Source organism: Scyliorhinus torazame, chromosome 3, assembly GCF_047496885.1.
Source record: "Scyliorhinus torazame isolate Kashiwa2021f chromosome 3, sScyTor2.1, whole genome shotgun sequence".
Classification (NCBI taxonomy): domain Eukaryota; kingdom Metazoa; phylum Chordata; class Chondrichthyes; order Carcharhiniformes; family Scyliorhinidae; genus Scyliorhinus; species Scyliorhinus torazame.
The window spans coordinates 104562473-104580135 of record NC_092709.1 but is presented as its reverse complement, the minus strand read 5'-3'; the positions used below and the strand labels follow the sequence as shown (position 1 = coordinate 104580135).

Here is a 17663-nt window from a genome sequence, read left to right as displayed (position 1 = left end):
TGCCGTTGGGGCTCCTATCAAGAGCCCAAAAGTCCGTTTCACAGGGAGCTGCCGAAACGTGCGACTCAGCTGGCCATCGCCGCACCCGGAAGTCAGACCAGGGAATAATAAACAGGACATGGACTTCTGGAGGTTCAGGGTGGGGAAAGATCTGGGGACCTCAGCCAGAGAATATTGGGAAGGATAAATTTGAGAAGAGTGGGTGGAAGAGGAAATCAACAAACAAACCTGGAGAAGGTAAGGAAGCAGGGGAAGGAGGCAGGGATCAGGGTACAGACCCAGTAAATGTCAGAAAGGCCAAAGTGAATAGTCATCGAGATAAAAGCGAAACATTGTGAATGCAGGAAATCTGGTTTTAGTTTCAGTTATTGGGATAATTAGCTGGGAAACATAAAGGAGGCCCGAATTAGAATTGATCACAGGCTAGGGTCAGATCTATAGGGTTTGGTGTGGGTTAGTGATCAAAAGCCTCATAGAGGAGAACTGGAGCGGGATTCTCCCCCCCCGCCGTGTCGGAGAATCGCCGGGGGGGTGGCATGAATCCCGCCCCTGTCGGCTGCCGAATTCTCCGACGCCGGGGTTTTGGTGGGGGCGGGAATTGCGGCGCTCCGGTCGAGGGCCGTTAGCAGCGGCCCCCCCCCCAGCGATTCTCCAGCCCGCGATGGGCCGAGTGGCCACCCGTATTCGGCCAGTCCCGCCGGCGTAAAGCACAGCAGGTCCTTACCGGCGGGACCTGGCTCCACAGGCGGCCTGCAGAGTCCTCGGGGGGGCCCCGGGGGGATCTGACCCCGGGGGGTGCCCCCACGGTGGCCTGGCCCGCGATCAGGGCCCACCAATCCACGGGCAGGCCTGTGCCGTGGGGGCACTCTTTCCCTCTGCAACAGCCGCTGTCAACCTCCGCCATGGCCGGTACGGAGAAGAACCCCCCTGCGCATGCGCTGGGATGATGCCAGCACACGCTAGCGCTCCCGCGCATGCGCCAACTCGCGCCGGCCGGCGGAGGCCCTTCGGTGCCGGTTGGTATGGCGCCAAGCCTTTCCGCGCCAGCTGGCGCGGCGCCAAACACTCCGGCGCCGGCCTAGCCCCTGAAGGTGCAGAGGATTCCGCAACTTTGGGGCGGCCCGACGCCGGAGTGGTTCACGCCACTCCTCGGCACTGGTGTGGCCCGCCCTACCGGTTCGCGGAGAAGCCCGCCCCAGAAGGCAGAGACAAAGGGCAAGATTTACCTGCTTTGTCGCGCCCGACTTGGTAAAGTGATGACGCAGTTGAATCTCGCGAGAGGCCTCAACGGAATCTCACTTGACGTCCCGATATGGATCTCACCCTCGCTGGGCGAGATTCAGAGTTGCATACTTAAGTGAGCCATTAGGCTCATTTAAATATGCCTGTGCCAGATTCTCCCGCCGCCTGGGACCTAATCGCCGTGCCTGGGAAACCTTGCCATTGCGCCGTTTAGTACTGGTCCACACAGACGTGGCCCCATTCAAGACCCCTGGATGGTCGAGCTCTGGGCAGAATGGCACCCAGGAATCTTGGCAGTGCCAGGGGTCAGGCTCGGGGTGCCTTTCCCATAAGAAATGTGGTGTCGGGATGTGGGGATGGGGGGGGAGCTTGAGGATCTCGTAAGAGGTAAATTGGGTGGGCCAAAAAAACGGAAAATGCTATTGTGTAGCACCGAGAAACACATCACTCAACGCGCCCGATATGGCCTCTGTTTCTGTCCTGTTGAATCGCGCCCGAAGCTCCTACAGGTTCAACCTTGTCAAAAACAAATTTAGAACTAATTGTAAGAGGTTATTCATGCAGATTGATTACCACATGATGTGGATGAATAATGCAGCCAAAACCCTGGAAACGTAACTGGTTGAACGCCTGTCCTCATCTGTATTTGTCTTGTGATCTTGTGAACTGTAACTATGCCACGTTCCAACTCCCTCACTACTATTTATATCAACCCTTAGGAACTGACTGTATACACTGAAAGCATTTTTCTTACCTTTAGTAGAATGAGGTAGAGCTTTTTGTTGAGGGCTTTTTTCAGGAACTCTTAATGCACCTTGAGACTGGTAAGGAGATACACTTCAAAACATAAAGATAGAACAATTGAATTCCTCAGGAAACTATGGAAATTCGGCATGTCCACATTGACTCTTAACAACTTTTACAGATGCACCATAGAAAGCATCCTATCGGGCTGCATCACAGCCTGGTATGGCAACTGCTCGGCCCAGGACCGCAAGAAACTTCAGAGAGTCGTGAACACCGCTCAGTCCATCACACAAACCTGCCTCCCATCCATTGACTCCATCTACACCTCCCGCTGCCTGGGGAAAGTGGGCAGCATAATCAAAGATCCCTCCCACCCGGCTTACTGACTCTTCCAACTTTTTCCATCGGGCAGGAGATACAGAAGTCTGAGAACACACGCAAACAGACTCAAAAACAGCTTCTTCCCCACTGTCACCAGACTCCTAAATGACCCTCTTATGGACTGACTTCATTAACACTACACCCTGTATGCTTCATCCGATGCCAGTGCTTATGTAGTTACATTGTATATGTTGTGTTGCCCTATTATGTATTTTCTTTTATTCCCTTTTCTTCTCATGTACTTAATGATCTGTTGAGCTGCTCGCAGAAAAATACTTTTCACTGTACCTCGGTACACGTGACAATAAACAAATCCAATCCAACCAATCCAATCCAATTAATCACTGATCTGTTGTAATTTTTCCATTTTTCCTTTTATCGATTTTCATCTTAAAATCTGTGACCAATTTTCAAAATCTATGACATACTGTGTTTATGTATCACATATACCTTTTGTATTTACGCTACACATTTAAAATATTGAAGTATGAAGGAACAAAGATTACAATATGAAGAGTTCAGTACTGTGAAGAAAATGACCTTTCTTTTCATACCCTCGTCTCCGAGTTTGCTACAAATGTTGAAAAAACGTTGCTATTTACCTCTGTGCTCTCTTCATTTTTGTTAGTTCAATTTGCGTACTGATGGCGTTGGCTGCACTTAGTACTTCACGCAAATTTAGAACACCTGCAAAAAACATTAAACTTTTTTAAATGTTGAAATAATTTGTTAGGTACACGCTATCCTTGAACTTTAATTGATCATTTTTGGCTACAGGAAGTATCTAGATATAGAACCATAGAATTTACAGTGCAAAGAGATTTAGACAGGTTAAGTGAATACGTGACAATGTGGCAGATGGAATATAATGTGGGGAAGTGAGAGGTTATTCACTTTTATCATAAGAATAGAAAACAAGGGAAGCACGGTGGCGCAGTGGGTTAGCCCTGCTGCCTCACGGCGCCGAGGTCCCAGGTTCAATCCCAGCTCTGGGTCACTGTCCGTGTGGAGTTTGCACATTCTCCCCGTGTTTGCGTGGGTTTCGCCCCACAACCCAAAGATGTGCAGGCTAGGTGGATTGGCCACGCTAAATTGTCCCTTAATTTGAAAAAAAATTAATTGGGTACTCTTAAAAAAAAATTTTTAAGAATAGAAAACTAAATTATTTTTTTAAAAGGCATGAAACATGTTGATGTTCAGAGGCACTTGACTGTGCTTGTACAAGTAACACAGAAATCATGCAGGGTACAGTAAGGAATTAGGTAGACAAATGGAATGCTGGTATTTATTGCAAGAGGGCTGGAGTACAAGGATACAGAAGTCCTGCCAATATTGTACCGGGCTTTGGTAAAACCACAGCTGGAATACTGTGTTTAGTTTGGTCTCCACAACTAAGGAAGAACAAACATGCATTGGGGGCAGAAGAGGGAAGGTTCACTAGGTTGATGCCTGGATAAGATGGTTGTGCTATGATGAGAAGTTCAGTAAACTGCACCTTTATTCTCTGGGGGTTAGAAGAATGAGAGGTGATCTCATTGAAACATACAAGTTTTGTTGCATGTTTTTCAGGGTGTTACCCGCCAGCTCTGTCGGCGAGTTCCCCACCACTATCTAACCACAATTAGTCACTTTTTGGGGCCCTGGAGAGTTACTCACCGGATTAGCCCACACTTAGGGCGTGATTTAACTAAATGGGAACAAAGTCCCATAGCGAGCGTATTTAGCCGTGTGTTTCCCGATGCTCACAGCGCCAAGAAACACCCCGTTTAGAACTTACTCGAATGCGCGCAGCTTGGTCCTACCCATTGTGGTTGCCGGAAAGCCCACGGGAAGCCTCACCCAGCATCTACCAGCCATGTCGCGCTCCGGTCGAGCACGACATGACTGGTAGATTGCACCCTGAGAGGTATTTACCCTGGCTGGGAAATCTAGAACAGAGTATACAGTCACAGGATATGGGGTTGATGATTTCGTACTGAGATGAGGAGATATTTCTTCACTGAAAAGGTCATTGGAAGTCTCTACCCCAGAGGACTGTAAACGATCCATCATTGAATAGGTTTAACGCCGAGGCAGACAAATTTTTAGTCTCTCAGAAAATCAAAGACTATGCGGAAAATGGAGTTGAAGCCGAAGATCAGCCATGATTATATTGAATAGTGAGGTAGGTTCGACGGGTCCTATGGTCTGCTCTTGTTCCCATTTATAAAAAAATATTCTTATGTCCTTGGATTGATGTATCTAACCAATCAGAATCTGTGAGGAAGCTAATTCTGCAGATACATTTAAGGTTACAGATGCACAGCTACAAACAAAACTTCAGATCCCTTCATGGTTTAGGTGACTGAACTAGTTTACAGCTTGAAATATTATAAGTTTCCAACAATGCTTACGTTATATCATTGACTCATACAAACCCGTCAAAAGGGGCAGCCAAGGAGGGCACTGGTACAGAGATTTAGGTGAATATTGATAAAAAGCTCATAAATGCTCTTAGCTGGCCGGGTACATTTGAGCAAATTCTGAGCCACTGCTTTTCTTCACAATGAAAATAACCGCACTGGACTATGTTGGTCAAAGGGGATCCATCTGTATTTGTCTTTTTGGAGAAGGAACAGGGGGACCAAAAGTGGGATGCCTGGCTGGACAGGATATAACTCAGGCTTTCTGTGCCCACCCATTATCCCTGCACCCAAAGCTATAGGCAGAGATATATTATTTGGACAAATCATCAGACCCTTCAGAAGTGGTTCCTCAGAAATTTGCAGGTGAGCCTGCCAAGAGGGAATCAACATAGTTGTCAGCGGGCAGATATGCAGAACTGTTTTTTATGCTACAAACTAATTGGTAATTGACAAGTCCTAACCCACTGTATGAGGTAATGGCAAATGAAATTGGATAGGAATTTGTTGCCAGAATCCAGTATTGCTATTCTCAGCTCTCTATCAAGGGAAATGTAGCTAAACATGGAACAGTTCATTCATTCATCCATCTTTGAGGAATGCACTTATTTGAACTCTTCCAAAGATATTCTGTTATAATACAAGAGAAAAATATTAAGGTTGATTTTGGAGTTCCACTTGAAGAGTCTGTAGCCAATGGCAACATACTTTGCAGTCTCCCAACAGCACGTCAGAACAGCTACCTGGTGCACCCCAATCAACCAGCTGAAGCATCGCACAAAGGGAAAACCTACTCCCATGAAAGCAATCTCACTGTATATGAAGCTCACCTCTGCGTCCTCACAAAACCCCATCTATCCTAATTACTATCTCCATAAACCAGCACCTTTTCCTTTGATTATCTCTCTTTGTGAAGTGCCCTCATGGCCTTTTGTACACTTTAAATTCATGTTGCTGTCTTGTATTCCAGCTGACGGGTGATAACAATGGTTATTCTGGACCACCTCAGCACTACGGCACTTCACACCAAGTCACCAAAACTGATCAAAAGTGAGAAGCTAAGCTTGTTTCTTTATCCTTATCAGTCCAGGACACCAAGCCAATTCATAATGCTCCCCACTGCCATCACATCTGAAATCAGCCTACAGCACGGAGCAAAACAGTATCACCCCATGTGGTAAAGTTACTAAAGGGAATGTTTTATTTGGCTCAAGTAAGTAGCCTATGTAACAAAGTGATATTTCATTCACACAGTTCTCCTCAAAAGACTGAGTACAGCAACTTGGTGGGTGGCACAGAGCAATTCCAAACCCACATCCTTGTTTGTGTACCGTGCAGCAGCCACAATGCCCGTCTATTGACGAGCTTTGCACATGTCCGGAATATGCATATGAAAAATGAAAATTATTTTAAATAAATAATTATAAAGCAATATTTCAATATAAAACTGAACTTCTTCATCAATGCAATTACAGGACCTCAAACATATATCTTACCTTTTTTTTCAGAAGTCTGTGAACATTTTTCTTGCGATGATTCTTGGGGGCTAAAGCTCCTCTCAATGAATGTTGCAAACCTCTCTGTGCGTTGCTGAAGAGCTGGCTTGTATTGTTTTGTAAGCTGGTAAAATGCATCAGAGGTTTTATGTTTTCCAAAACAAAATGAAATTTGTCCTCTCGTAAATTCTAACATTCTGCTATTCAGAGGTACCAGTTCTATGGTACCATGTCAATCTAATTGGTACCAATTAAACTACATTGGAATAAATAATACATTTTTATGATGTTAAATGATTTGTGGATGGCATGCACTTCCTGATGTGCCATCAATTATACAGTGGTTTATCACACTTCCTGTCAACATAACATTGAGGTGAAGGTCCTTTTTAGTACAACTTTAACATTGTCATTTCATGGAGAGGCAGTGGCATAGCGGTATTGTCACAGGACTAGTAATCCAGAGACCCAGGGTAATGCTCTGGGGACATGTGTTCGGAAATCCCGCCAGGGCAGATGGAGGAATTTGAATTCAATAAAAATCTGGAATTTAAAAAAGTCTAATGATGACCATGAAACCACTGTTGATTGTTGTAAAAACCAATCTAGTTCACTGATGCCCTTTAGGGGATCTGTCATCCTTACCTGGTCTGGCCTACATGTGACTCCAAACCCACAGTAATGTGGTTGACTCTTAAATGCCCTCAGGGATGGGCAACAAATACTGGCCCAGCCAATGACACCCACATCCCATGAACAAAGAAAAAACTGCTTTTAGTACTTTAAACAATCCACTGGGTTATGCAGACTGAATTCCAACTCTACTGCCACGTTAAGGTAAGTTACAATAAACCAAACATGTGGCAAAAGATGGCATCAGTGACTTTTGAAAGTTAAAATTAATTGAAAAATAAGCAAAATGCTATTTTGTGAGAAATGTTCTCGGGCCGCATATTAACAGGTTAACCAATTTTTAGTATTGAAAAACACAGAAAGCAATGCTAACTTTTAATTGTGTATGTTAAGATCACTGCTGACAGTAAGAGAAGAATAAAATGTGAATTCAGAGTGGAAAGCGTTTGCTTAATCACAACATTGCTACCCCCAGTGCCTGACAGATTTAATTTTTACAAGGAAAATGTTTGAAATGATCCTATGTGATTCAACTCTTCATTGTGGACCAGGCAGCGTTCTGTTTTTATGTGATGGGCTGAATGAATAAATGAAGACTATTGAACTTACATTTAGATTTAAAATGTTTTACTTTAAATTTCAATAACCCAACACATAGCTGCATGGCTGACATCTGGAAATCGACAAGTGGAGAATGATGGAATTACAGAGGAGAATCGACTACCTCCTACTCCGACTCTGAACAACAGCATTTCCACCTATCAACATCATGCTGTTAAAGAAGAGCATCAATCACTGGAGATCCATATCAAAATTCAGGCATGCACTAAGTATGATTTTTCAAACGTTAGAACACCATGGGAAGGGTGCACATAAATATAAGCATATAATGTCAGCGGCCTCAGTTTGCATTTCCTTGGCATGGTATAATGGGGCGGATGGGGGGAGCCTAAAATTACAAGGACGGGATTCCCTTCGGGATCCCGCCGCCCAGACCTGATCACAGTTTTACGCCGGATTGAGCTGAGCCTGGGAGGGGAAGCCAGTCCAGGCCCCAATTAAGGTCATTAAGTGGCCACTTAATGGCCTTTTCCTGCTCAGGCTCAATTTTTAGACTGGGTGATAGACCAGCGATGGGGGAAGAGCTGAAACTGAGTTAAGTTTGATCTCGAGCGGGGAGCGGGCGTGCCTCCATTGAAAGTCCCCGCCTGACTTTGGCACTCTCCCCTTAGGGTCCGGTGATCTGCGGATCTCCTTCACCAAAACTCCAATCGTCCCTGTAATAATTTTAGGAGGCGCGAAGTGAAAGGCCAAAATGTTTATCTTAAACTGAGAATAAAGCCGCTACCGCAGCACAAAACAGCATCCCAGCCCCATTCTATCAGGAGCTACCGGTCCAGGTCTGGTGGCGACATTTAAAGGTCCCGCTAATGATCCCCATGCGGGGCGAGACTCTGCCCACTCACCACACAAACTCATATTCTATGAACCCATGGGGAGATCAATCTGCAATACTCTGTGACCCTTGTGAAGGTTATCACAGCCCACATTGTGACCTCCACAGACCTTCCCTACCTCCTCTCCCCCCCCCCCCCCCTTTGACCCCGCCACTTACCTTCACACACTTAATTCCCAGCTCTCAGCTTTTGGTAGATGGCTGCAGTGCCTCTTTTGGCCACTGCAGTGCTGTTCCTGGAATGAATGGAGAGCTGCCGGCCAATTAGATAGGCCGGACAGCACTCCAAGGCGGGAATTCTTCCCGATGATGGGCATCAGTCCCACCTTCTGCCAATTAACACTTATTAGAGCATGAAATGGCTGAGCCCCTGCCAAAATGAAAATTCTGAACTAGGTCAGTCTATCCGAAAAATCCCATCAGTCAATGTTTTGTGGTAACTGTTGATCAGCAGTGCCTGAAAACATGCTAACCAGAAATGGCATCTCACAGATCTTTCATGGGCTCCAAAAATGGGGAGAAATTCAACATTGTTGCATCAACTTCAGCGTCCAAATGGGATCCTGCTCCAGTTTCAGGACACTTGTGTGAAATTCAAGTTAGAGCTTATGCTCAGACAAGCTTTTTCCAGATCCACAGCAGCTGTACCAGTGTTTTTGGTTGCATAACTGGCAATGTTCTTCAGCTGCAAACCTGAACTGTAAGGCCAAAGCTTGCCAGAAATTGTGCCAAGGCTTCATTGTAATAATCATGCCAAGGTGCTGATTCATACCATGCCTTCGGAGGCAACTCGACTGTAAAACAAAAGCAATAAAGTTGTATTTCTCCCCAAGATTGCTTCAAAAATGTGTTACCAGGGTCATTAAGTCAAAACTGAGCTGCCAAGGTTCTGTTCCCATTACATGACTGATACATGTGTAATACGGGGAGATGTGCGTTTTCAAGGCCTGGAAGATCTCGCAGGAATGGGGAACAAGAGACATAGAGGCAGTGGCGCTGCTGAGGTGCATTCAGATTTCCATATGCAACTGGCTGTAAGGTATGAGACCAGCTGAAGTTCAGCTGAATAATCCATAAGTGGGAGGGAGGCAAAGACAAGCCTGAGACCCTGAAAGACGGAGAGGTCTGAGAGAAGAAGATCATTCTTCTGGAAGATGGAAGGGAGGTGTGTTGTTGCTAACTGTAGTCCTTTCTGCCATTATTTTGAACTCCTTATGAAATTATTTGATAAATGTTATTCAGGGGGACTAGGATACCGATGTCAGGATAATTGGCATATTATCCAGGCACCAAATATTTGTGAGCAAGTCTTCCTACTGTGTTGGGAGGCTGTTTAGCCACAGGGTAGCTTTGTGGGCTTGCTGGGCATTGCCTGTCACTATCTGTCAATCAGTCAAGCACATTTCCAACTTGACAGGAAACAGAAGTAAGAACCCCAGTAACTTTTCCCTCACTTTTCCAGTAATGCACAGGTCATTGCAACACTTCACCATTGTTCCAGCTGATATCATGCACCTTGAGTGAGCCGTGGAATCTCCTGGACTCGACAGTGCTGCTGCTCATTTTAAATGAGGGATCTTGTCTGTGGTGAGTTGAATAACATTTGCAACAAGTGACCAGTGATATCTTTAATTTGCTCTGTCAGATTGGTCACTGTCAGTGTTGAACAGAATATTTTAATAGTGCAATATATCTGGCATATGTTAATGTGTTCATGTAGGTGAATGTGTGTATGTTTGGGGAGGAAGGGTTTATTTGCTGTGTGATAGCTAAAGCAGGTTTCTTTAGCTGCAACTGTCTGCATCTATTCTGGCAAATTTTATGAGGAGAAAAAAATGTTGGTGTTACAGAACACACTAGCAATCTTGACTAACATCACGCATGCTGGCAAAGTGTTGTTCTGACACAGAAAGTATGCAGATACGTTCTATTTTCATGCTGTTGTCAAAGTACATTATTAAAATATTTTGGCATTGGTTTCTTTAGTTTCATACTTAGTAAATATTGGGTTTGATCAACTCTCATTGCTTTCACCATTAATTATCCCCAGTCCATTAAAAACTATTTTCATTGTCTATATATATCATGCAAACTGTGAAAATCTTCAGCACACCTAACCAATTGAGAATGTGATCTAAAACAGCATTAATACAAGTTTTATAATATGTGAATTCCTTCAACAACAAAAAAAGCTTCTAAGTAACATTTAAGATCAGACTTGCAATTAGAATTACATACCAACCATCAAGCATAGTTAAATATTACTCTTGCAGCATTTCAGTCAGCCTTTCCTATGCACAGTATAATTTTCTTTTCAGCATTAAGGCTAGCAACTAAAACTATGATTTGTGCTTGACTGGAGCTGCCTGGTTACTCTTACTAGATTTAAGGGGCAAAATTGGATAGCTCCTGGTAAAGGCCATGGTGATCATTAATCTGTGTCCATTTCGTCCGATCAGGCACATCCAAACTTTGTGTCCCCTATTTATTTAATTGATTGTGGCATGCAGTCGGTGCTAAATGTACTGTTGAGTGACTGCACATCTCAACAAGAGCCCTAGGTTTGGGACACACTTGTATCACTCAAAACTGGCCTTCATTACTTTAGGTTAGCCTGAACCTCTTTAAAGGGCTGATGCGATCTGCTTGGACCATGTACAGGAAGTGGCTGAGGAAGAGAGCCTGGCTTGCAAGAAAACAGTGACTAATGGTGCAACAGGAGAAGTTTCTAAAATGGTACACTGGACACCTTGGTGCAGTAGGTGAAGAGAACAGCTTTGCTCGTCAGTGCAGGCGGATGGAAGCCCAATCTCTGGACACCCACCGTGGCCTCCAGACCTACCCGACGCCCCAACTCACCTATAACACCCCACCTCCGAAGGGCAAGGCACCCCGGACCCAATCCCCAGTACAGGCAAAATGCCACGGGCACCCTGGCAGTGCCAGGCTGTCATCCAGGCAGCACTTCCAGGGTGCCCGTGGTATTGCCAGGGTGCCAGACTGGCAGTGCCCAGGTGGCATCAGCAGTGCTAGGGTGCCACCCTGCCCTGAGGCCGACCACCCGGGGGCCTCTGATTGCCTGGGAGACCTCCCACCCAGTGTCATTCTGCCTGGTCCTCGTTTGTGGAGACCAGTGCTAAACAGCGACCGGCTGGGGTCTCCTCGGCGAGGGAATTCGATCTTGGGCACTGGTTCGATCCACCGAGTGTATATTCAAATGTGCCTAACTGCACACTTAAATATGTAAATATAGGTCCCACCCATTATGGGCAGGATCCAGATCGCACCGTCTCGAGAGATCCCATTAGATCTTGCAAGCCACGGCGAGCTGGCTAAATCTCACAAGAGGCCTCTCGTAAGACGTACCGGCCGTGTTGCATCCAAAGTCGGGAGGGATGTGACCATGGCATCGCGCCCAGTATTTTGTTTAGTTGGCAGGTTGAAGAAGAGTGTTTAGTTAAAAAAACAGTCTAGGTGATTTGATCGGTTCAGATTATTTTTGGTGCTTTTTCTTATGCTTAGTTATGTAATTTGTTTTGGCTGCTGCTTTTGAAATATGGGGCGGGATTATCCGAGCCTCCGCGCCGGAATCACGCACGGCGCAGGGGCGGAAAATGGGCATCAAACCCACTATCGGGTCCTATGCCGCTCCCGCGATTCTGCGGTCGCTGGAGAATCGCTGCAAATTGGGCACGGCAGTCCGTGGCCGCCCTGGTGAGGGGCGGGGTGGATCCTTCGCCGGGGGGGCCTCCAGGACGGCCAGGGTTCCGATCGGGGGCCACTGATCGGCACGCGCACGTGATCTGTGGGGGGCCTATCTTCTTGGTGCCCGTCCGCGGTGTGGGTCGGCCATGTCGCGTCGCGCGGCCGACCGAGGGCACTGCCGTGCGCATGCGCGGACCCCCGACCGGAAGTGCAGGGCCCATCTCAGCAGCCGGAGTTGCGAGGAGCTCTCCGGGACCTGCTAGCCCCCTGGAAATCACAGAATCACCCTGAACTTACTCCAGGTGAGTCCAGAATGATTTGCGCGCGTTTTTCCACGGGCGTGGGGACATAGCCCTATTACTGGAGAATTCCGCCCATGAAGTTTGAGCAAATGGGTGTGACACAAAGTTTTGCATATACCCATGTAGGTGTGAAGGCTGAAGAGTGGCAGATGAAATATCCATCAAACATGGTGCTATTATATTCTGATTAGCACACCCCTTTCCCTGTCAGCTCCAGGTCAAAAGCACCCAAGCTTAATTATACTGCTGTGCCATTTCAGATGTCAACTACAAATCAGTGGTAGCACTCTCATCTCAAAGTCAAAAGGCTGTAGTTTGCAGGCCCCCACTAAAAACCTGAGCACATAATTTAGGCTGACATTTCAGTAGTTTTGAAGAGTGTGTGCTGTTGGAAGTACCATCTTTTAGATAGTGCATTAAACCAACTCTGTGTTTGTCCTCCCGAGAGTATATAAGCATCCTATGTCAGTATTTTAAAGACAATTTGAGAGGTTATTCCTCAACATTTATTCCTCAATCAACATCACTGAAAAAAGATTATGTGGCCATCTACGCCACTGCCATTTGTGATACCTTGCTGTTCACAAACCGGCTGCCACATTTCCTAAAATACACCAGTGGCTAAATCTAAAATGTACTCAATTGGCTGCGAAGCTCCTTGAGATGTCTTGGGTCATGGAAGGCAATTTATATTCAAGTTCTTTCTTTGTCATTTTTTAATGTATTGCTATTGGATCTCCTGTAACATTGCTCACAGTAAGTCAAACCCAGTTTGACTTACTGTGTCAAGTCAAACCGTGCAGTTACAAACCATCTCTTTACGCTTTCATAAGCTGTGGGTGTTGCTGGCACGGTCAGTATGTGTGCCCATCCCTAATGGCTCTTGAACTAAGGGGCTTGGCAGGCCATTTTAGAGGGCAGTTAGGATTGGATTGGATTGGTTTGGATTTGTTTATTGTCACGCGTACCGAGGTACAGTGAAAAGGATTATTCTGCGTGCAGTTCAGACAGATCATTCCGTACATGAAAAGAAAATTTGTAGGGCAAACATAAAACACACAATGTAAATATATAGACACAGGCATCGGTGAAGCATACAGGAGTGCCGTTCTACTCAATAGAGGAGATCTGTGAAGAGATCAGATTAGTCCATAAGAGAGTCCTTTAGGAGGTTGGTAACAGCAGGGAAGAAGCTGTTTTTGAATTTGTTAGTGCGTGTTCTCAGACTTTTGTGTCTCCTGCCCGTTGGAAGAAGTTGGAAAAGTGATTAACGCGTGTGGGAGGGGTCTTTGATTATGCTGCCCATTTTTCCAAGGCAGCGGGAGGTGTAGACAGAGTCAATGGATGTGAGGCGGGTTTGTGTGATGGACTGGGCTGTGCTCACGATGCCCTAAAGTTTCTTACAGTCTTGGGCAGAGCAGTTGCCATACCAGACTGTGATGCAGCCAGATAGGATACTTCCTAAGGTGCATCTGTAAAAGTTGGAAAGAGTCAATCATGTGGGTCTGGAATCACATGTGGCCTGACAGGGTAAGGAGAGCAGATCTCCTTCCCCAAATGGATATTTATGGCAATCAATGATAATTGCCATGGTAATCAATGATAGTTGTCATGGTAATCAATGATAGTTGTCATGGTAATCAATGATAGTTGTCATGATCACCATTACTGAGATGAGAGCTGGAATTCTCCGGTCGTCGGGATTAATTTTTCCTGCTGGCAGCCCCCCTCGCCAGCGGATTTCGTGGGGGCAGGAGGCAGTTTCAATGGTAAATCCCATTGACGAGTGGCGGGAGGATAGAATCCCACCGCCAGCGAAAGGCACGCGGCCGTGAAACACACGGCTGAGGGACCAGAGAATCCAGCCCCAGATTTCAATTTCAGATTTTATTAATTGAATTCAAATTAAACTAACTGCTGTGCTCCAGTGACATTACCACTATGCCATTGCCTTCCCTAAATTCCAATGCGCAATGTATTATTCTGCTGGTAAAAGGTACAAGTGTAGCATAAAATGATGCAGCACAGAAAGCCATTCAATCCTTTCTGCTTGTGCTGATTCTTTTAAGAGATGTCAAATTAGCTCCAGATTTCCCACTGCCCTGCAAATGTTTTCACTTCAAATATATATCCACTTCACTTTTAAAAGTTACAATTGAATCTCCTTCCACCATTCTTTCACATAGCGCATTCCAGGTCATAAAAGTGCATTGCATAAGCATATGATGCTCTTCAGCTCTCCTCTGGTTCCCTTATATCAGTGTCATCTGGCTGTCTGCCCTCCCACCGGTGGGAATAGTTTCACCCTATTCACTATCAAAACAGTTCATAATTTTGAACACCTCCAACAAACTTCCTCTTAAAGGCTTCTACTGAGAACAATCCCAGATTCTCAATCTAGATTTTCCACATAACTGATATCACTTTAAGGTACAAAATCTTATTAAGCGAGGAGATTCTCAGGTCATTCAGAGGTCAATTGCTATTTGGTCTGGGCACTTTGATAATTGGGATATGCGTATCAGTTTTAGTTTCTGCTTGGAAGCATACAGCATCTTAACATATTTTGCACTTGAAATAAAGCATACTGTCTGAGTGCGCCGTCCAAGTGTGGGATCTTGCATTTATCTTTAATCTACTAGCTGATCTCTTATGGTGTTGCCCACTGAAATAATGTTTTGTCTATGCATCCAAGAGTTTATAGTGTGTATTAAACCCTCTGCCTTTTACCTTGTACAAAGATGTTGTGCCCTCCATGTTCTGGCATCTCTCCAATCATCTGTAACTACTGGGTAAGTCACAGGCTGGCATGAGTGAAGGTAGCAACAACGCAGCAGGATGAAGCTGTGTTGTCAACAGCTTTCTGACCCAAATTTGAGTGGGGCAACTAAGTGAGAGTAGCTGTAATCAACAAGGAACATGCACCTTAACAGGCAGAGCAAAGAACAAAAATAGTGCACAGATGCAGAGGATTTGGGAGAATTGTATCATATGACGGGAACCAGCCAGTTAGAAGTATAAGTAATGCAGTGTTCCCATAGAACTACCTAACTTGGAGATTCAAAAGGAGGACTAAAGATCATAATTAATAAACACCACTGAAATGAACCATGGGTGAGATTTTCCAGCTATTTACGTCAGCAGGATGTTCCATTCCTGTTGACAGTGTAACTCCACCGCGGATTTCCCGGTGGTGAGGATTCAGTGGGAAATCCCACTGACAGCGGCAGAACCAGGAGATCCCGCCGCCAGCCAAGGGCAGGCCACCACACGCCATCGAGGAATGCACCACAGGGAGGCCAGAGAATCGCATAAAATTCAAGCGTTACAACAAAGCACAATGGAAATAGACTGAAATGCACCTTGGTAAAACAAAATGGAACAATCTCAGGACACAGGAAGCGTGATATAAATAGGAAGTGCATGACTAGTGCAAAACTTTTCAAATATTACAAATTATACGATAGATCTGGAGTAAGATAATTACAGTTCTTGGTTCTGGAGAAGTTTTTGGCCTTGTAGCATTTTCAGGTATTGTAGGTTTTTTCCTCAGCATAGGCACTTTGGCTGCAAAACACAGTAAGAAGTAAAAATTAAAATCAATTACCGCAGTCTCAGGTAGGTTATCCCAAGGTGTTTAGAATGGACATGAATGTTCCAATAATGACATGATAGCTTTAAAGAAAACAAATTGGCGAGGTGAAAGGGTGATGTCATTCTCACTCAATTCTCTCAGTTATACATTTATTCCTTCATCCATATACATGTATTCACTCTGCCTTTGTTACACTATGAAATTAACTGTGTATGTTCAGGGTAATATTTAGATAGCTGAAGTCCATACCTGAGATAACATTTAGTTTGGCAGAACTTTTAAAACATATTTATTAGGCTTCCAACCCTCAGTGGCTCACCTGGTAAATACGCCATTTGGGAGGGGTTGTGGGGGGGTGACGGGGGAGATTCCAACATTGATCCATATTCTGTGGCATGTCAGATGATTTCAGCCACGTACAGTGAGACTACAAATGGACTCAGCAGATTCAATTGAATCACAGAATCATAGAGCAAATGCAAAGGTTATTCAGATTCTCCTGGTACTTTGTCCAATTTAGAGCGTAAGAGCTGGCAGCAGGAGTAGGCCATCTGGTCCCTTGAGCCTGCTCAGCCATTCAATAAGATCATGGCTGATCTTTTTGTGGACTCAGCTCCACTTACTCGCCCGCTCACCGTAACCTTTTATTCCTTTACCGTTCAAAAATCTATTTACCTTTGCCTTAAAAACATTTTTTTTTTTTAAAGTCTTTTTGTTGGCATTTCTCATATTTAGAAACAGTTGTACATATACACATCAGATTTTTCTCGCCTGTGCTAATTTCCTTTATTAAATAGAGGTTTAGTTTGTCCTTTGTTTAACTGACCCTCCGTGCCTTTCATTGCCCTCTGGATCGGTCTATGGTTCCTCCCCACCCCCCCCCCCCCCCCCACCCCGCCGGGTTGCGCAGTCCTTTGGTAACTCATCTATCTTGGTGTTTTAAACAAAAAAAAATTCTTATTAGGTTACTCCTCATTGCTGGCCTCGAACAGGTTTTGTAACAGACCGACAAACTGCCCCCAAGTATCAGGAAGCCTTCCACTGACCCTCAGGTGGCGTACTTAATCTTCTCCAGGTGGAGAAATTCCGAGAGGTCAGCGAGCCAGTCTGCAGCTGTGGGTGGTGCTGCCGATCGCCAGCCGAGCAGGATTCTCCGGCGTGCAATTAGGGAAGCGAAAGCAAGGGTTGGCCCCCTTCCCCATGTGTAACTCTGGCTGCTCCGATAACCCGAACATTGCCACTATTGGGCATGGCTTCACCCTCACCCTCACAACCTTGGACATTGCCTCGGAGAAGGCTGTCCAGAAACCAGGAACCTTGGGGCAAGCCCAAAACATGTGGGTGTGGTTGGCTGGGCCCCTCTGGCACCGCTCACATTTCCCTCCACCTCCGGGAAGAACCTGCTCATTCGGGTTCTGGTCAGGTGCGCTCTGTGCACCACTTTGAGCTGCATTAGGCTTAGCCTTGCACAGGAGGAGGTGGAGTTCACCCTGCTCAGTGCTTCGCTCCAGAGTCCCCATCCTACCTCTGTCCCCAGTTCGTCCTCCCATTTTTGTCTGATCTCGTCCAGTGGAGTCCGGGCTCTGTCCAGTAACTGTCCGTATATTTTCCCACATAGCCCCCCTTCTCGTTGCTTGTGCCTATCAGGTCCTCTAGTAGTGTGCTTTCTGGAGCCCCAGGGTACCCCACTGTCTCTTTGCGGAG

At 45.6% G+C, this 17663-nt stretch overlaps 1 protein-coding gene across 1 annotated transcript in view; it reads right to left on the bottom strand.

The window, feature by feature from the left end:
• LOC140409391 (uncharacterized) overlaps positions 1-17663 on the bottom strand; it is a 466596-nt gene that overhangs the window by 130898 nt on the left and 318035 nt on the right. The window contains exons 8-11 of the mRNA XM_072497839.1: positions 15852-15931; positions 6269-6392; positions 2973-3057; positions 1997-2079 (exon numbers count right to left, since the gene is read on the bottom strand). Coding sequence (XP_072353940.1) covers positions 1997-2079; positions 2973-3057; positions 6269-6392; positions 15852-15931 — 372 coding nt within the window. The remainder of the gene's footprint in view (positions 1-1996; positions 2080-2972; positions 3058-6268; positions 6393-15851; positions 15932-17663) is intronic.